Source organism: Podarcis erhardii (assembly GCF_964252035.2).
Source record: "Podarcis erhardii genome assembly, chromosome: 6".
Lineage (NCBI taxonomy): Eukaryota > Metazoa > Chordata > Lepidosauria > Squamata > Lacertidae > Podarcis > Podarcis erhardii.
In genome coordinates this window covers 58,643,624-58,664,515 of record NC_138510.1, presented here as the reverse complement: position 1 = coordinate 58,664,515, position 20,892 = coordinate 58,643,624, and the positions used below count along the sequence as shown (strand labels likewise).

At 42.9% G+C, this 20,892-nt stretch overlaps 1 protein-coding gene across 2 annotated transcripts in view; it reads right to left on the bottom strand.

Moving 5' to 3' along the window:
* The window catches only part of ACOT11 (acyl-CoA thioesterase 11), a 66,004-nt gene that overhangs the window by 22,251 nt on the left and 22,861 nt on the right, over positions 1-20,892 (bottom strand). The window contains exons 2-5 of one of the 2 annotated variants that reach the window (XM_081866901.1): positions 18,093-18,240; positions 14,616-14,685; positions 10,282-10,332; positions 825-885 (exon numbers count right to left, since the gene is read on the bottom strand). In XM_081866901.1, coding sequence (XP_081723027.1) covers positions 825-885; positions 10,282-10,332; positions 14,616-14,685; positions 18,093-18,222 — 312 coding nt within the window. In that variant the 5' untranslated portion in view covers positions 18,223-18,240. The remainder of the gene's footprint in view (positions 1-824; positions 886-10,281; positions 10,333-14,615; positions 14,686-18,092; positions 18,241-20,892) is intronic. The other variant, XM_081866902.1, reaches the window with a different exon arrangement.

Below are 20,892 nucleotides of genomic sequence, written 5' to 3'. Positions count from 1 at the left end.
CTTTCCCTTATGTAGCATTCACTCCAAATAGTTGAATGTTATTTCTGTGTCATGCATTATTCCTATAGGACTCCTCATCCCTAGCCCTCTCTGTTTTCCTTTAAACTATCCAACCCCCTTCTTTTGCCAAAAATATTTCAAGCTCGACAAAGAAAACAATGTTTAGTATTCCCATAACAAAGCTTGCACTTTTTCATTTACCCTCCACCACCTATCCTCATCCTCTACAAGTGGTTGTGACCATCCTTTGATATATTAAATAACTTAGGAAAACAGATAACAACTTTTTATGAGATATATTGGTACAGTGTTATCTTGGAAGTCGAATGGAATCCGTACCAGAAGTCCTTTCGACTTCCAAAACGGTTCAGAAACCAAGGCACGGCTTCTGATTGGCTGCAGGAAGCTCCTGCAACCAATCGGAAGCCACGGAAGTCGCAAGGGATGTTCAGGGTCCAAAGAACGTTTGCAAACTGGAACAATCACGGCATTCGGGACCCAAAACGTTCGTCTTGCAAGTCGTTCAAGATCCAAGGTATGACTGTGTGTGCATATATATATATATATATATATAACCCAGCCCAGCAACTCATCTTCAATTCAAATTAACTCAATAACTGCATGTTTGCATTATCTTTTTGGAGAACAAAATTTGAGCGCATGGTACTGGCAACTGTAGGGCGAGATCCTAGCCTTCTCAGAAGTAAGTCCCACTGAATGCAGTGGAGCTTGCTCTCAGGGAAGTGGGGTTAGGATTGCAACCTTAGCTGCTTATTGGGCAACAAATGTAAGTCCTCTAAGATAGCACACTGAAGCATACAAACCTCCATGCTAGAGTTAAATGCTCGGTTCACTTTTGCTTTGATGTTGACAACCTGCCCAACACTAGGGATAGGGGAGAAAAGATAAATAAGATGAGAAACATTAAAATGCAATTGGTAGAAAGCATCCTGTGGTTCTGATATGCAGGAGTTCTACCTGACTGGTGGGCCCTGCTCGACAATACTGCTGCCATGGTCCATTTGTTAAGACAGCTTTCTGCTCAAATCACTCCCACCGGGTGTCTAGAAGCAACACAGTCAGATTAATTCCTGAGGCCTGTAAGTTAGGTCACCCGGACAGTTCACGGAATGGCTGAGAGGAAGCACTGGATAGGCCTAGAGATTTATGGGATGGAAATTATTTTCCCCCCTCCCCACCAGGTCCCAAGTGGAAGACTTCGTAGGCCCAGGCCTCGTGTAGTTTTCTGGTTCATCAGAAAAGGGCACATAGATAAGATTTCACCCATGGCTAAACACACATTTAAATCATATCTACCTCTCTATAAAGGAAGCGGGATGTGTCATCCCTCAAAAAGTTATCTGCCTGGGTTCAGAGACGCTCAGCTTTAATATAAGCTCTCAAGCGCAATGGCAAGTCTCTCTCCCCTTTCAGTTGCTCAGTAAAAAATGAAATAAAATAAAATCCCCCAATGGTGAGAACAGAATAAGGTTAGGCTGGATAGTCACAGCCTGCCTTAAACACTTCATTTCAACACAGGACTTTCCTTAAGCTTCTCCACCAGATCAACCCAGATATGAGATGGAGGAGTTCGTTAAGCACACCACAACATTGATATGGATAGGGAAGGATACCACCACCCTCGTGCTACAAGCCAAGTGAATCTGCTTGGCATGAAGCCAGGCTCAAGTGCTCCCACATGGTGTTTTGTCTAGGGGTGCTTCCAGACAGCTGTTCCTTGTGGAATCTGTGCTCCTCGTGCATGCACATTTCCGCCAATATCACTGACATTAAAAACCCAGCCCACAATTTCTCCCATTTAAATCTGCTGCAGGCAACCCATTTACAATATCCCAATGACCCATTTAGAAAACTGAGCCCCCGTCTGGAAGCACCTTATGAGTAGACACAGCCTCTTTAAGGACACATCGCTTACTGCCACCCAGTGCAATTGCTGATGAAACTCAAAGTGATGTTTTTCAGGTAGGGTCAAACAGCAGGGTAAAAACTGAATTAATAATATTTTAGAATCACACGCCATTAGCTGGAGATTAACTCTCCCAGTTTTAAGTGCTACATTCTGAAATGGAAGTTGTCTCAGGGTGCAGGTGTGTGTGTGTGTGTGTGTACACACACACACACACACACACACACACACAAGTGGAAACAATGGATTTCAAAAGGGAACTGCCTTCATACTGGCCTTAAAACACCCAAAAGGTATACATGCACACAGGAGATCATATACTATTACAATAACCACAGATCCCAAGCAAAGATTCACCCACTAACCTAGTTTCTTTCACACAAACCCTTCCTTTCATTGACTAAACTCTCAGAAATTATATGCAGACAAGTAATTATTTTGCAATAAAGGCATTTGACATGCAAAAGGCACGCAAGTAAGATCAAGAACTAAATTAAATGTCTCTGTCAGAATATTGAAGATTTTGCCCCATTTCAAAGGGACGTGTTACTTAAATCAGGGAGTGAACAATTTACTAATGTTATTCCAAAACAGTTTGCTTCAAAGCACATTTTATTTTTTATTTTTTTTTATAATAATTTTTATTGATTTTACAACATAAAGAAAAAACAAAACAAACATAATGCGACTTCCCCAAACCTCCCCTTCACTGCATCCAAATTTCAAAATTTTTAGCAATTCTTCATCCCATTTTTATATTTAATTCTCTTTAAAAAGAGTTTCTGCTTTATAAATTTCGATTTATAGCTGTAATTCTTAGTGTCCAATCCCCTGACATCTTAACATTCCGAAATTTTACAACAATTTTTAAGATAGATTTTAAATTTTTTCCAGTCCTCCTCCACTGTCTCTTTCTTCTGGTCACGGATTCTGCCGGTCATCTCTGCCAGTCCCATAAATTCAGTCACCTTGGTCTGCCATTCTTCCAGAGTAGGTAATTCTTTAGTCTTCCAATACTTCGCCAAAAGGGTTCTTGCTGCTGTTGTTGCGTACATAAAAAAGGTCCTATCTTTCTTTGGTACCAATTGGCCGACCATGCCCAAGAGAAAAGCCTCCGGTTTCTTTACAAATGTCCACTTAAGGATTTTCTTAATTTCATTATAGATCATTTCCCAGTAGGCCTTAATCTTTGGGCAGGTCCACCAAAGGTGATAAAAAGTTCCTTCACATTCATTACACTTCCAGCAATTGTTATTGGGCAAATGATATATCTTTGCAAGCTTGACTGGGGTCATGTACCACCTATAGATCATTTTCATTATGTTCTCTTTCAGGGCACTACATGCCGTAAATTTAATACCTGTGGTCCATAACTGCTCCCAGTCAGCAAACATAATATCATGACCAATATCTTGTGCCCACTTAATCATGGCTGATTTAACCGTTTCATCTTGTGTGTTCCATTTTAGCAGCAGATTATACATTCTAGACAAATTCTTAGTATTGGGTTCTAGCAATTCTGTTTCTAACTTTGACCTCTCCTTCTGAAATCCTAGTTTTCTGTCCTGCTTAAAAGTTTCATTAATCTGGTAATAATGTAACCAATCTCGGACTTTAGGTTTCAATTTCTCAAAACTCTGTAGTTTCAACTTTTCACCATCATATTCTATAATTTCACAATATTTTGGCCAGTCTGTATCCATGTTCAATCTTTTTACCGCCTTAGCTTCCATTGGTGACAGCCACCTGGGGGTTTTACTTTCGAACAAATCTTTATATCGATTCCATACATTATACAATGCTTTCCTAATAATATGATTTTTAAAATTTCTGTGTACCTTTACCTTGTCATACCATAAATATGCATGCCAACCAAAACTATTATCATAACCTTCCAAGTCCAGAATATCTGTATTCTCAAGAAGTAGCCATGGTTTCAGCCAGCAAAAAGCTGCTGCTTCATAATAAAGTTTTAGGTCCGGCAGGGCAAAGCCCCCTCTATCCTTTGCATCAGTCAAAATCTTGAATTTAATTCTGGGTTTTTTGCCCTGCCAGACAAATTTAGATATATCTTTCTGCCACTTCTTGAAACAGTCCATCTTATCTAAAATTTGCAATGTCTGGAACAAAAACAACAATCTCGGCAATACATTCATCTTAATTACAGCAATTCGGCCTAACAAGGAAAGTCTCAATCTTGACCATATATCAAAATCTTTCTTCACTTCAGCCCAGCATTTCTCATAATTATCTTTAAATAGATTCACATTCTTAGATGTTAAGTTCACCCCCAGATATTTTACCTTTTTAGTAATTTCCAAACCCGTTTCTCTTTGAAAACTATCTTTTTCCCCCACCGTGAGATTTTTTTCCAACACCTTTGTCTTGTGTTTATTCAATTTAAAACCTGCTACCTGACCAAATATTTCAATAAGTTCCAAAACTCTTTTTGTGCTAGTTTCTGGCTGTTGTAGTGTCAAAACTAAGTCATCTGCAAATGCTCTTAGCTTATAATGTTTAGTTCCGACCTGTATACCTTTAACCTGCTGGTCTCTTCTAATCATGTTAAGGAAAACCTCCAGTACCGATATAAACAATAGAGGGGAAATTGGGCATCCCTGTCGTGTCCCTTTCTCTATTGGAATTTCATCCATAACCATACCATTTACAATAAGTTTGGCCTTTTGCTCAGAATAAATTGCACTTATACCATTTTCAAAGTTCTTGCCTACCCCCATTCCTTGGAGATTCCTCTTCATAAAACTCCAACAAATATTGTCAAAGGCTTTCTCTGCATCCACAAAAATCAAAACAGCTTTTCTATTTATGTCAGTTTCCAAAAGTTCTAGAATATCTATAATATTCCTCACATTGTCTGACAAATGCCTGCCTGGTAGAAAGCCTGTTTGGTCCCTGTGAATCTCCTCTAACAGCACTTTTTTGAATCTTTTTGCTAGAATGTCTGCAAAAATTTTATAATCCACGTTCAAAAGTGATATAGGGCGGTAATTCTTGACTTGATGTTTCTCAGTTTCTGTCTTTGGTATAAGTGAGATGAATGCTTCCTTCCACGATTCGGGAGCCTTTTTCCCCTCCAAAATTTGGTTGCAGACTTCTTTCAATGGTTGTATTAACCAATCCTTCAATACTTTATAATATCTCGCAGTTAATCCATCTGGCCCTGGTGATTTTCCCAGCTTCATATCCTGGATGGCACTCTCTATTTCTTGGTCTGTAATTTTCTCGTTTAAACTCCTTCTGTTGTTTTCAGAGATTTTTGATAGTCCGTATTTTCCAATAAATTCTTCTATCTCGTGTTCATTTTTTGGCCCTTGTTTGTATAATTTCTTAAAGAAACTTTGGAAACAATTACTTATCTCATTTGGTTTATTAATAGACTTCCCATCTACTTCGAGTGATGTCACTGTGTTCAATTTTTGTCTCTTTTTCAGTTGCCAAGACAGTAGCTTCCCACATTTATCTGCAGATTCAAAAGTCTTTTGTCTCATTTGTTTAATTTTCCATTCTATTTCCTGGTTCGTCAATTCCATATATTGTGTTTGATAAAATTTTATTTCTCTTAATATCTCCTGGGATTTAGGCTTAGATCTCAATTTCTTCTCCCCTTCTTTTATTAGATTCCAAATTTTCTCTTTCTTCTCATTCTGCTTTTTCCTCTTTATTGAATTCTGTTGTATTAGGAAGCCACGCATCACGGCTTTACTTGCGTCCCAAATGATTCTTTTTTCTGTGTCTGATCTCAAATTGATCTCGAAGTAGTCTTTAAGTGTTTCTTGGGCCTTTTTGCAAATTTCCCCATCTCCAAAGAGAGTGTCATTCATTCTCCATCTAAAGGTTCCAGCTGTTGTCAGTTTCATTTCCATCTTGACAGCATTATGGTCAGAGCAGGTCTTTGGGCAGATTTCTGTTTTTTTAACCTTTGATGCCAGATTACTAGAAATCCATATTTGATCAATTCTAGTCCATGTCCTTTTTGCTTCAGAGAAGAAAGTCCCCTCCCTTTCCAGAGGGTTCCTAGTTCTCCAAATATCGATCAGATCCATAGTGTCAGTCAGGTCAAAAAAAGTCTTTGGTAGTCTTCCGTCATTAGATATTGTTTGTCTTTGGGCCTTATCCATGTTTGTAGAGACGACTCCATTCATGTCACCCATCATTATAATTTTAAAGTCCAAAAAGTCCATTAAAGTCTCATGCAACTTCTTAAAGAATTCAGCCTTCCCCTCATTTGGTGCATAAACTCCGACAATCAATATTTTTTCTCCATAAATTTGGATTTCCACTGCCAGGTATCTTCCTTGGTCATCCTTAAAGATCAATTTTGGTTCAAATTTTTCCTTGACATAAATCACAACTCCTCTTTTCTTGACTCTATCTGATGATATAAATTCTTGTCCTAATCTCTTGTTTGTTAAAAGTTTTCTATGTATCCTGGCAATGTGAGTTTCTTGTAAACAGATTACGTCTAGATGTTCCTTCTTTAATAAATGAAATACTTGGCCCCTTTTTCGAGGGTGGTTCAAACCATTGCAGTTCCAGCTAAAGAGTTGCAGAGACATTTTGGTTACTGGGTAGACCTTCCACCGACTGCACCAAGTTGTTGTTCCTCCTCGGTCGGTGCTCGGTTCAGTCCAAATGATAGATTTGAGATGTCCGGTACTTCCTCCTCGCTGACAGTTCCTTTCTGAAGATCCTCTTGATTTCTTTCCAGAAAGATCTCTTTATCCTGGTTTGTTTTTATTTTAATTTTCTTCCCTTTGTAGCTAAAGGACAGCCCTTGTGGAAATTCCCACCTAAATGGGATGTTATTCTTCTTAAGTAGATCAACTAGTTCTTTAAATTGAGATCTAACCTCCAAAAAGTATTTAGGAATATCCTTGAAGATTTGAATCTGAGAATTTTTAATGACCAAGGCCTTCTGGAAATGTAGGTTCAATATTTTGTCTCTTTGTTCCTTTGATCCTAAGGTAATTAAACAATCTCTTGGCTTCTTCCCTTGCTTCCTGCCAATCCGAAAGGCTGAGGTTATCATAAATTCATCTTCCTCTCCATCTAGCTCATCATTCCAGAAGTCTTGAAATTTGTCTGTAAGGAATTCCCCGAGCTTGTCCTCTTCCTCTTCTGGAACCAGTCTTAATTTCAGATTCTTACTTTTCCTTTCCAGTTCTAGTAGGGCTAATGCTGAATCATGTTCATGTACTTTTTTTACAATAGGCGCAAACTTTCCTTTGGTTTCTTCAGCAGTGGACCTAGCACTCTCAGCTATTTTCCTTGTTTCCGTAGATTCTTGAACCAAACGGTTTATAGAATCTGTATTAGATGAAATTGTTGTTGTATTCAGGTCTAGTCTTGTTGTCAACTCCGTCAATTTCTTTGAGTTCTCTGTAGACTGTTTAGTGAGTTCTGCAGATTGCTTGGTAAGTACTTCTAGAGACTGATTTATTTTAAGCAGGGCCTGTGTCATTGACTCCATTGATGCTGCTGTTATTTTTTCTTGTGCAGCTGCTGCTCCTGATAAGGAGCCTCTTTTTTGAGCTTGTTTTTGAGCCTGCTTTGTTTTACTTCTTGTTGAAATCTCTTCTGGCGGGTTGCTCATAACTCAAGGTCATTCACACAGGAAAGTTGCAAGTGGAAAATCCCACTGGATACTCCGTAATGTAGCTAAAGCCCTCTAGAGGAGGAAATTGTAACCATCCAAAGGCACCCAGAACAAAGAAACAGAAAGTCCAAAGGCAAAAGTCCCATTAAAGTCTTTAGTTTGTAGCACTTTACTGTTAAAATTGTAATCCACCAAAGTCCCGAGTATGTTTCAAAATAAGTCTTATTTTGTAGCCGCTGTCCTTTGACAGCTCACTTGACAGTTCCTTTTTTCAGGCGATCGCTGCTCCGGCAGCCTGACCAGAAGTGTCAGCAGCAGAGGTTTTTTATTCCTTATCCCTTTCTTTTGCAGGTTAAATTAATTCTGTTTCCTCCCCCCCTTCTCCTGCACTACAGGGGGGAGATCCTTTCGATGTCTGGTTTAATAAGAGTTAAGAGGAAAGTCCGTTTAATCACAGCTCAGTCTTTCATTGCTCCGTTAATCATGCAGATCCGGGAGGCTGACTTCCTTAATTTTTGCCTTCCCGTTTTCAGCCAAATCTTCTAGATTTTTAAGTCCCGTTTTTAATTTTGCGTTCTTACTCACGGGTATTGTTGTTGCCAATCTTTAGTTTCAGAAAGGAATCGGCGCTCTCCGTTAATGGCGACGCGGCTTCACTCCGTAAGCTGGGTAGCGATCCTCAGCACCGCGCTCACCCCGATGCCGCTCCGGAGCCTTTAAAAAGGCTCTTTCACGATGCCGGGGGGGGCGCAAAGGTGCCCACCGAATCTCCTTGCTCACAGGCTTCAGCACATTTTAAAAAAACAACAACACAGAAGATTTAGAGAGGATCAACTTCCTTCTTCTTAGAGTTGTTGGTAGTTTGTTGACAATTCTGAACTGGAAAGAACAGTCAAGAAACTAAGCCAGAAAGGTGAAAGCAACAAAACTATTCAGCTCTTTGACAGGCTATGCCAGAGGCAAGCAATGTTTCTGGACTACAGCTCCTATCATCCTTAGCTACTGGCCATGCTGGCTAGGGTTGATGGGTGATGTAGTCCAACAGCATCTGAAGGTAACCACATTCTGAACTGCAAAGCCCAGAGGTAGCCAAAAAACATGCACTGGCTCAGTTTTACTAAATGCTATGCGTGCATATTGATTCTTGTGTGAATTATAAAATGATGTCTGATCTGAATGATGGACTAAAGAAAGAATTTTGCCCCACCTGGTACAGCATGACTTCTCTCATGAAGCACAATCCAATGCATGCTTCTCCAGAAATAATAAAGTCCCACTGTGCTCAGTAGGACTTATACCGCAAGACCCAAGAAAATGCAGAAAGGATTTCAGCAATGCTTTGGGGTATAGCTTCTACCAAAAAATTTAGCACATGTAGATATATGTACCGTATTTTTCGCCCTATAGGACGTAGTTTTCCCCTCCAAAAATGAAGGGGAAATGTGTGTGCGTCCTATGGGGCGAATGCAGGCTTTCGCTGAAGCCTGGAGAGAGAGAGGGGTCGGTGCGCACTGACCCCTCTCGCTCTCCAGGCTTCACGCAGCTCTCCGCAAGCCGTGGGAGCCCGCGCCGGGCTCCCACGGCTTGCGGAGAGTTGCCTGCATGCTGAAGCCTGGGCGCGCTGAGCTCAGCGCGCCCAGACTTCGCGCAGCGCTCCGCAAGGCACGGGAGCCCGGCGCCGGGCTCCCACGGCTTGTGGAGAGTTGCCTGTTCTGGGGGCTGGGGTCAGGGGAAGCTCGGGGAAATAATTTTTTTCCCCTTTATTTCCCCCCCAAAAAACTAGGTGCGCCTTATGGGACGGTGCGTCCTATAGGGCGAAAAATACGGTATGTGTGTGTTTCAAACAATGGTTTGCATAATGTATAAAGAAAATACATAATGAAAAAAATAATAGTTGGGGGAAACTATTTTTAGAGTCCCTGTGCATGAGCAGAGTATTGCTAATATCTCTGGATGACACTGCACGACTGGGTTACATTTGCCGTCAGTTGACATTCAGGAAATGCATTCATATGACATTAAGTAGAAAACATTGCTCATCTGAAGCACAACTCCCAGAGAGTTGTGTGGATTTCAGATTTTACGGATGATTTAGTCAGATGAAGGTTTTTGAACTCCTACTTTGCACTTAGGGGTCTAATTGCAGTTAATACATAACTGTTTGAATCCCTGCCTTTTTGTAAGTCATTCTTCATTCTGGTAACTAACAGGCTCCGACACTACTCACTCCTCCCCTTTAATACTCCTGACCTGGATTTGGGACATAGAAGTAAAGAGCTATTAGGGGCTGAAGTCCTCCTAATGCACCTTCTTCGTCCCACAAAACACAACCTACTCCCTTTCCATCCACTCACAGAGTACTATGAAGAAAATTAAATTGCTCCCATAAAACGAGCCCTTCATCTGGCAGCTGCATCTTTTCTAGAAGCCAGAACAGCAGATGGACAAAGCATCCCTTCATTTTTCACACAACAATTTTATAGTCCCATGTGCACCCTGTGAAGAGTTACAGTTTGTTTTAGAGCCGGATAGATGGAAAGAACACCTGCAAGCTGCAGAAAGTGCATATTACACTTTTTGAGAACCGTCTCTGTGCACAGGAAAAGCAGGCTAGTAGGTGCATTCTGAATACCGTGTCAGTTAGGTTAATTAACACCAGTATCTCAGGACATCAGTGGGTTAGGAGATCAGCAATCTAGTCTATTGCTGTAAACATTTGTACTGCAAAGGCTCATACCAGGCTTCGTCCTTCCCACATAGGCACCAAGGAGACTTTACATGCAGCTGTCTAATACAAAAGGATAAGGAGGGAAACAAAGCAAAGTGGAGCTGAAAAAGAAAGAAGTCGCCTCTCGCAATATAAAATATACATTTGCTTAAACTCTGTGGGACCTAAGGGGTGTGTTTCATTACAGGACCTTAACTGTCCAACCCACCAGGTCAACATAACTGAGTGGCACTGGAACATTCTTATAGATGCTTTCCAGCTGTGGGAGAACAGGGAGAAGGACAGGCTTAAACGTGGACAGACAAAAGGCCAGCAGGCACTGCCCATATTTTCTATTCATATCAGAAGGGGAAAGTTCAATCTACTGGACAGTGTCTGACATGAACCCAGTTCAGACTCCAAACCCCACAATTCACTAGCCTTGGGCTAGTCTCCATCTAGCCCACCTTACAAGTCTGTTGTGTTGATTAAAAGGTGCTGAATAACCTGTGCTGATTCTTGCTCCCTCCCCCCATGTTTTTAACGTGAACATTATTGGCCTTCTGATCTTGAGACAAAACACTGATCTAAGAGTTCTTGCATAGACACACCTTGCTTGTATCCAAGAAGCCAACCCAAGTTAGTTGGCTACTGGTCTTAATTCACCCCTCATTTTAGCACCATTCAAGCTGCTCTCAGGTATGAAGACAATCCTGGCTCATATTTCTTTGCTTATTTCCAATCTGCATATGTTGTTTGCATGCTGGCGTTGATCTGGGAATATGTGGCTTGTGGGAGTCTTGCACCTTTAATTTGTCTTTTTTTTTTTTGCTTCCCTGGAGCGTAATAAGCATGGATACGAGTTCTACCACTGCTCAAGTACTAAGGTACTGTTTAGAAGTTCCAGTGTTTTATATATAGTACACTCTAACCACGATCATTATCACTTAATAGAGCACTCACAAAACATAACTTACTGTCTTCCACAGCATATGCAGCCATGCGCTTTGGCTCAGAAACATCTCCCTTTGACTATCTTTTCAAGGCTTGGGGTGCTCATTGATTCAGGCTTCCATGTCTTGAAACACCTGCCTGCAGCTGCAGCAGTAGCTGCAGCCTCTCCTTGACAGAGATAACCTGGTCATAATTATCTACACTCTAGTAATATCCCATTTGGACTACTGTAATTTTTGCTATATGGGGGTGGCCTTGAAGACCGGAAACTTCTCTTGGTTCAACCCATAGCAGCTAGAGGACTGACTAGGCAGATAGAATGCCCTTTTTTAAAAAAAGGCACTGGCTCCTTGTCCCTCTCTAATCTCAAACCACTATGCTAGTTTTAACCTTTTAAAACCATGATCTGTTTGGGTCCAAGACTGCCTGTTCCTTCATGGACCTGTCCAAACATTAAGTGCATCCACAGAGGCCCATCTCTGGGTTCTCCCCCTTTGAAGGAGAGGGAAGTGGTGGCTGGAGGTAGTAGCATTTCAAGCTCCAACTCTGGAATGCCCTCTTCATTTCAGAGAACCTCTCCTGGCACCAAATTTGATGTTCATTCAGTGCCAAGTAGAGACCTTTTTATATGCCATGGGGTTCTTTAAAAAAAAGTTTCCTTTTTTTAACTATTGCTGCTCTGCTGCACTTTTACTGTGACTTGTATTTTTACCGTTTCATTTGTAAACCACTCAGAGATCCTTTGGGCCTGAAGTGGCAGAGTATAAATATCTGAGATAAATAAAGGATCTCCAAAGCATAGCTTCTCTAGAAATTTGTAAAGGCTGACAGTGCACCTGGGTTCTCCTAAAACAGAGTTTTCCAAACTTGGGTCTCCAGTTGTTTTTGGACTACAATTCCCATCATCCCTGACTATTGATGCTGCTAGCTAGGGATGATGGGAGCTGTAGTGCAAAAACAGTTGGAGACCAAAGTTTGGGGAAACCTGCCCTAAAAACTATATGAAAGCCATGTTCTGGCAAGCTCCAGAGCCCACAGACAGACCTACAACCGCAGGAAAGGCTAGGCGACATTTGCTGGAAGTGGCCAGGGTACATTGTTTGTCTGTGTAAAAGACAAGGAAGTACCAGAGGCTCACAGCTAGCTACTGACAAGGCTGTCAAGGAGAAGACATACCCTTTCCCAAGCATCCAAACTTTGGCTGAGAGAGGGCATCCAGGTGGTAGTAAATGGGACATAATAATCTGTGGCAGGAATAGAGAACCTGTGGTCCTTCGAATGCTGTGGGACTACAACTCCCTTCTGCTCCAAACCATTGGCCACACTGGCTGGGGCTGATGGGAGCTGAAGTCCAACAACATCTGGAGGACTAACGATTCCCCATTCCTGATCTGAAGCCATATTGAGAGTCATGCAGATTGTTAGTAAATCCACACATCTAAAAGAATCAAGATGATGGGTACTCAAATGGAATATAAAAGTTTAAAGTATTACCAAAAAAAGGCAAAACTCCAAATTCACCCATTCTTCCGACAGCTTTCCCAAAAGAAGGGCACGGCCACCCACCTTGCAAGCTAGAAAAAAGGACCTAGGTTTTTACATACCTGCCCTCTGAAAAAGAAGCCCACTTAATCTCTCACCGCTGCCTGAAAGGTGCTTTATTAATTTTTAACACAGACAGGTATGCCACAGAGCTTGCGCTTACCATAATGATTTCATGCCATTTGTGTAACACATGAATAGATTCAAATACGAATGGAAGGATAATAAAAATTCAGGGTGAACATTCTGTTTCAGAAAATTCGCTTCAAGGCTTTAAGTTTAAATATAAGCGCCATGGGGAAGGACCATCGGTCAATGGCAGGGCGCCTGCTTCGCATGCAGAATGTCCCTGACATCTCCACGTGGGCCTAGGAAGCTGCCTTCTACCATGTCAGACTGTCCATCTATTCTAGCCCAGTATTGTCTACGCCAGCTGCTTTTGGTCCCATCATCTCTGACCACTGGTTCTGCTAGCTAGGGATGATGGTAGTTGTAGTCCAAAAAACAGCTGGATACCTAAGTTTGGAGAGCCTTGGTCTACACTGACTGGCAGTGGCTCTCCAGGGTTTCAGACGGGGGACATTCTGTGTAAACCACCTAGAGCCAATGGGTGATCAAGCAGGATATAAATCCTGTTAAATAAATAAATAAATAAATAAATAAATTCCCAGCACTACCAGGAGCTGCCTGGGATTTAACCATATGCCTTCTGCACGTAAGGCAGTTGCTCTGTCGCCTAATAACAGCCCACCTCCAAAGTCCTCCATTGGGAAAGACCCATCTGAAACCCTGGAGAGTTGCTGTCAATGAAGGCAATACTGAGCTTGATAGGCAGATGGTCCTCATTCAGTACAAGGCACATTCCTGTGCCCTGAAGGAGTTTGTTTTGTGACCTTCTTCTAGGAGAAGATGGAGTGGGGTCATCGCTCAGTAGCAGAGAGCATGCTTTTCGTGCAGAAGATCCCTGGCATCTCCAGTTGAGACGACCTCAGGAAAGGCCTCTGCTTGGTGCACTGGAGAGCTATTGCCAGTCAAGGGACATCATACAGGGCTAGGGAGACAAATACTTAGACCTGGTATATTAACAGGAATTGAAATAAATAAAGCTGGTTAACAGAAGAACAAATATGGTCTTGCAGCTGACGCACATATCACTGTGTAAGATGATGCAGCTGCACATTTTGGCACCGGCTCGTTTTCTAAATCAGAGAGGTGCAGAGGCTCAAGCCCTCTGAGAAGTCGTAATCCTATAATCCCCAAAACATCCTCCCCAAACGCCAGATGTGTGGGGTGGGCTGTGGTCAGTAAGGAAGGCAGCTTCCTGCAAATGCTCCAAATACTCTCTTCGTTCTTGGAAGAGAACCGACCTTCAAACAGAACCAAATTCAAAACAGGTCCCGAGGCTGCTCCGGTTAAACCTTCTATCTGGGATGTCAACTTGTGTGTAATGTTACGCTTAAATATAATACCTGCTATTTTATTTGCAGGCATAACACATGAATAGGGATGCTATAACAAGGGAATCAAATTTCCCCTACCCTCTGCATCTGCACTGCATTCTTTGTTAAGGGCACACGCCAAAGGTGAGGCCTGTTTTGCAATACTGCACTGAAACAGCAGAGCTGGAGCACCCCATCTTAATGGATAAGGAGAAACCATTGATTTTTCAACCTAATATTTTTCATTGGCTGTCCCAGTAAAAGGAAAGGAATGGGGGGGAAACAACCCAGAGAAGTTACCCAGGCTCAAAAGGGCTAATTAACATGGCACATATTTCTACCACTTCTGCATTTGCTAAAGGCACATTTTAAAAAATCCAGTTAAAAATCCAGTTAAACTGCAATGAGGCAAGGAAGTGAGACAGTTACCTAATTGTGTGCTCAAAATAGATATCATCCACTGAAGCTGTGACGCAGGGGCAGCCAGCATGCCTCTCGGCTGAAAAGGCAAACAAACCACATTAGTTATGTACATCACTGCAGCAAACAGGGCTCTTTCTGTTCACAGTAATTACAGTTGCAGGCTTAGAATGGAAACAAGAAGCCTTGGTTGCAGGAACAAAACCGACACCATGGTAGGACGCATAAAACTGCAGAGTCCAGAACATGCGCCTGCTATGTTAAGAAGCACTCTCACAATTATCCCCACATGCAGAATTGGGGGGGGGGGGATCCCAGGCAGGTGATCACCCAATTGCCTAAAAAGCTGCTATTGGAACATAGGCATTCAAAATGCTTTTTCAGCTCTTTGCAAGGTTGGCTCTTAAAGATCTGTGGTCTTAAAGGTCTTTGGTATCTGAAATATTGTATTCGAAAGGCTATGCTTCTCTTCTAGAATGGTGGTTTACCTACGGTATATCTAGAGCCCCCAACATGCCCCCTACCAACCTCAGGCTTTTTACTCATGTTTTTTGGCTTGGGAGGTTATTACAAGGTTTGCCAGGTTTTTTCGAGGGTGTGGACTGCTTTTATTTTGTGCTTTATTTTGGCCTACATGTGGGGTTTTTTGCCTCTTCCTTGCAGGGAGGGTGGAGGGGAGGTGATTCTGAGCAGTGTCAGCTTTTCTTCCAGGAGGTGAGCATTTTGTGGTGCCCAAAGCAAAGACTTCCGAACATGCAGATGGGCCCCCAAAAAGGTTGGTGATCTCTCTAATTGTAAGATTATTGTTACCTTCCAAGCCTCATTTTAATTTAAGAAGGTATCTTTCCACTGTGCAAGCAGCTCCATAAAGAACAATATACCCTTCTCAATAGTTTTTCTTTGCATCAGAAGTTCAGGTCAGTTGAAGTATTGGCGCTAAAAAGCCCGTAAGTTGTAATCAGTTTTAATTGACAGATTTAATCAATTAAAGGTCTACTTGATTAACAGTGAGTGCCAATTTAATTAGCAAGGTCAAATTTTAATTTGTGGAGTTAAGGTAGGGGTAGGAAATCTTCTGTAGCCCGAGAGCAACATTCCATAGTACATTCGGGGGAGGGCAGAGCCAAAGTGGGTGGGACAATGGGTGGAATACTTACCTTTGTATGACAGGCTACATTCCAAAATTCATTCACACAGAAATTAGAGGTTTCTACACACAACGCTCTCCATCTAAGCAAGTATCAGCTACAGTGCTAAAGAGAACCCAATGGAAATGTTTGCATAAGTCGCCTCTATAAAGGTGTCTACCTAGGGACACCCACTTCTGAACCATTTGCTCTGATGCAGCAGTAAAAGGAGGGTTTTTCTGGGGAAAGCACCAGGAGAAAACAACATTTGGGCATGGAGCTCTAAAGCTCAGACCTGTGCTTAGAAACATGGCACGAAAGAAAGTGTGCATGAGCCCTTAGATTGCTTTAGAAAGATTGGACAAATTGAGAGAACATATCAGAAGCTATTAGCTATGACAGCTAAATGGAACCTTCCAGGTTAGAGGCAGTCTACCTTTGAATGCCCAGGGCCGAGCAAAGTATATACAGTGGTACCTCGGATCACATACGCTTCAGGTTACAGACTCCGTTAACCCAGAAATAGTACCTTAAGAACTTTGCTTCAGGATGAGAACAGAAATCGTGCTCTGGCGGTGCGGCAGCAGCAGTACGCCCCATTAGCTAAAGTGGTGCTTCAGCTTAAGAACAGTTTCAGGTTAAGAACAGACCTCCAGAATGATTTAAGTTCTTAACCCGAGGTACCACTGTACAAGGAAGAAGGGGGCATTTGCTTGCATGTCCTGGAAGTGTCAGTAGTATAAAAAGGTAAAGGGACCCCTGACCATTAGGTCCAGTCGTGACCGATTCTAGGGTTGCGGCGCTCATCTCGCTTTATTGGCCAAGGGAGCCGGCATACAGCTTCCGGGTCATGCACGGAAACACCGTTTACCTTCCTGCTGGAGCGGTACCTATTTATCTACTTGCACTTCAACGTGCTTTCAAACGGCTAGGTTGGCAGGAGCAGGGACCGAGCAACGGGAGCTCACCCCGTCACGGGGATTCGAACCGCCGACCTTCTGATCGGCAAGTCCTAGGCTCTGTGGTTTAACCCACAAGCAGGTTGCTGTATGGAATAGGCCTCGGTTCTGATCCAACAGGGTTGTTCTTATGGATTGTGCAGATTCCTCTGCGGACGTCTGGCAGGTGAGCAATCCTGCCTTTCAGTGTACAGGACTAGAGTGCCTTAAGTCTTATCCAAACCTCTGATCATTACAACAGCTTGACTTGGGCACATTTAAAGTGGAATAAGCTCATTGATTAAGCCCCTCAGATTCATCTGCTTTCAAAATGCAAGCTCCTTTATGAAGTTCCTTAGTAGTGCTTCTACAATGTAGTTAAAGGTTCTAAAGGCATCGTGCCCAGAGGGAAAAACAAATAAGCTGAACTCTATAATAAGGACCAATAACAGTGGGCATGGCTGCTCTGGCTTGGTTGGGGGTGGTTTCCCTCTAGCTTGCTTTGAGATATATGACTTTTCTCCACCAGCACTTTTGGCCTGGTGGTCTTTCCCCTGGGGGATTCTCTGCTTGTGCAGTTACACTCTTGATCGGCTGATCAGCAACTAGTTTTATGATAGGGAAGCTTTGAGATGAAGTTGGACACTGGTGGGACATGCGCCCCCCCACCACCATTGCACCCCATGAACCCTCTTGTCACAGCCCTCCATGCCCTTCTGTCTTGCCTCTGAACTGGTAAATGGGGATCTTCTTCTTGGTGCCAAAGAAAGCCTCCAGCTGCCAGCCCAGCTTAATTCACAATTCAAAACTACACTCACCGACTGCTCATTCATGTTTTGTTTTGTTTGCCACTTCAGTTGTTCTCCATACATGTGTGCACAAACATTATTTTTATTTCACAGTCACCACTAGCTCAGGGAATAAAAGATGAAGAAAAAAGACAAAGTTCCAAACGAGACTGACTTTAGCTCAGAGAAGTTTCTCTCACGGTTTTGTTTTTCAGAGCGGTAGGGAAGGGGGAATAGAGGTCTCTAAGTGGGGAGCGCCAAGTAGTACCCTTTCCTCTTTCCCTCTGAAAGTCCACGGATGCAGGGAGCCTTCACGTGTACAGGCTTCCCCAAGATATGGCGTCCCACCCGACGTTTCCGCCCGCGCTCCCGCCCCCAGATTCATTGGGTATGAAGAAAAACAGGCGAGGCTCGCCCGCTGCCCTAAAAGCCTTTTTCTTTTTTTTTCTTTTTTGCCTCTCCCTTGCGCGACGAGGGCTTACGCCGGAACTCGCTCGGTCCACCTTAAGAGCGAGCAATGAGCAAGCTGAGGTCGTGCTCGCGCGCGCGCGCTTTAGATCCAGCCGAGGGCAGGTTGCCAAGAAACGAGCTCCCGCCCCTCCGCGTGCCCGAGGCGAGGCGGCGGCGGCTCACCGGAGAGGCAGGCGGCCGTGTCGATCCATTTGAGGAGCTGGCCAATGCTGAGCTCGCGGCGGTGGTTGGTGTGGCAGGGCTGCACCATCTGAGTCATCTGCACCTCGGTGGCATTCCGGTAACTCTCCATGGGCGCCTCCGGCGAGCTCTGAGGGGGAAAGGAGAGAGAGAGGGGGAACAAAGCAGAGAGTCAGCGCGCCGAGAGAGCAAGACGCCGCCGCCGCCGCCCGCCTGCAGTCTGGATGCCCGATTTCCTCCCGTGCGTCAAGCTATGCAGCGCGTTCAGCACACTTATTCACCCACCTATGGACGCTAAATCCCTTCTGGACCCATCAAAAAGGGAAGCCCCCACAACCATGGGAGTAGCCAAGCGGGAGCAGGGAGGGCAGCTGCCCCCCAAATCAAGCAAATAAATAAAAAATACTTAACTAAAAGTAGAAATGGTGAAAAGATTTTGACAGGTTTTTCTCAGCACTTGGGGTCAAAAGAAAGTAATTAAAAACCACTGTTGTTGATATATTTCATTCTGAATCTGGTAGACAGAGCCAGGCAGAGGATGGTGACAGGTGGGTGTCCTGACCCCCCCCCAACATAAATCCCGGCTCTACACCCATGCCCACAACCCACACTTTGAGGACACCTAGGGGTGGGGCAAATGCTTTTTAATATCTATGGCAACACAAACCTCAAACCCGTGCTTTTGGGGGACTGAAACCACCTCAAAAAAGGTTAGTTAATGGCCACCAAATGAATTATTTCCCAAATAAAGCACCTTCTTTTTTCTGCCCCACAAATTCAAGGCAGTAGTGAAAACTATGTAGCAACTGACCAATCACAGGCAAAAGGAGCTTCCGGTTAAACCAAACACTTCCACCACATCCCCAAAACCGAACACTTCTACACCCCAAAATCCCTCCAACATTTACCAACCCTAATCCTGGGATAGGGAATCTGGCCCTCATGGTATTATTAGACTACAGCTCCTGTCATCCCTAAACACCAGCCATGCTAGCGAGGGCCGATGGGAGTTGGGAATCCAACAACATCTGGAGGGCCACAGGTTCCCTGGCCCTGTTCTTTAGGGCAAGTTTGGCATGAGCTAAATCAAAAGCAGCTGTCAACTGGGAGCCAAAGGATGTGCCAGAATTCCTGATGCATATGCAAGGAATAAACAAGGAGAACACGAGTGGCAATGCAATTCCTCAAACCAAGAAGCAAAAAAAATAAAATGGTCTGAACCAATTTGAGTTGCACAATTATTATTTTTTGATAAGGCTGGTCTCTCCAGCTGTCTTTCCATGAAAGCACTGTGCATAATGCCTGCTCAGCGACTTGATGCTTGTGCAAGCATTGTTATTACACCCCCCCCCAAAAAAAAATACTAGTTCCTGTACAAGAGATGTGGCAGGAAGAGGCTTTATTGAATCAGCTGACCACTTTTGAAAATATTATTAACAGCCAGTAACACTTTCCCAAGACTAGTGTATTATTGATGCTTCCTGATTTTCATTTGTGACTTCCTACCCAATGACCCACCTTAAACCAAAGAGATATCCAGGAAGTATTTGCAACAGTTTCTAGAGGGTCATTGGTGTTAGTCTTGCAGCACCTTAAAGACCAGCAAATCGGCATAAAATCTCTGACATTTAGTTATTGTGGAGGGAAATAACGTAACTTATGGGTCTCAAAGGGACAGGAAGATTCTGGCCATTTCTACTCAGTATGGTGGGATTTATTTCATATAGTTTATAGTTTCAGATTTATAGGTATCTCTCCCTGCACAGTCTAGATAAATATGGATGTCATGATCCTAGATTGGCTGTTATTATTTAATATGTTTTGGGCTCTGTATGCTATGGCTTTAGTTGTATATATTATGGTTTTGTTGTTGTTTATCTGTGGTTCTATCTTAATTTGAAAACTAATAAAAATAAACTGAAAAAAGACTTATCAAATCTAGTCTACGAAAGTGCATGCCACAACACAGTCCTTCAGATGCATGAAATGTAATCCTTAAACTGCAGGTAAATATGCACACATTACATTTGCATTATTGGATTCTACTCACAAAGCAGGGTTGGTTATAACACAAACATCTTGGCATTGGTAAACTACTAAAACACATAACAAAATTTTAAAAACCCAAAACTTTACCAGCTTTGGGATAAAAGCAAGAGTGGAAGCTTTTCTTTCACCTCAGTGGACTAATTGGGATGTCCTTTCCTAATTGGGATGATAATCGTTAGCAGTCCTCATGACATGGAGAGAATTGTTTTCCTGCTCACAGCAGGATATTTCAGAAACAGGAGCACAGAATTCACCCTCTTCTCATGCTCCCGTCCACTTGTTCAACGCATGGAGGGAGTGACCTCTGCACATCAAACAGAGCACAAGAATGGGCTGTATCATACACAGCGTATACAACTGAGTGTATAGGCCATACATACACTGCTTATGTAGTGCCTAACCCATGGAGGTCAAAGGACACAATCTCACTGCCCTCCACAAACTGATTGAATGTGTGGAGCAGAATGTGATAGTGGCACTCTTGGCTATAATAACAAAGTGGGCAAACATTTTTTGTATACAAGCTGTGCCATGTCAGAACACAGGAAAGGCTTCAAGAAAAGGTTTAAAAAGTGGCACAGCATCTTTGAACAACTAGCCCCCAAGTTACTGTGCTGAGCCTCAGTGGTGTTGAACAGTGAATGCGCCTATGAGACTTGCACAAGTACATTCTCTGATGCAATCAAGATGACAATGAATGAGTTATCTGGGGAAAGGATCACCTTTGCTCTTT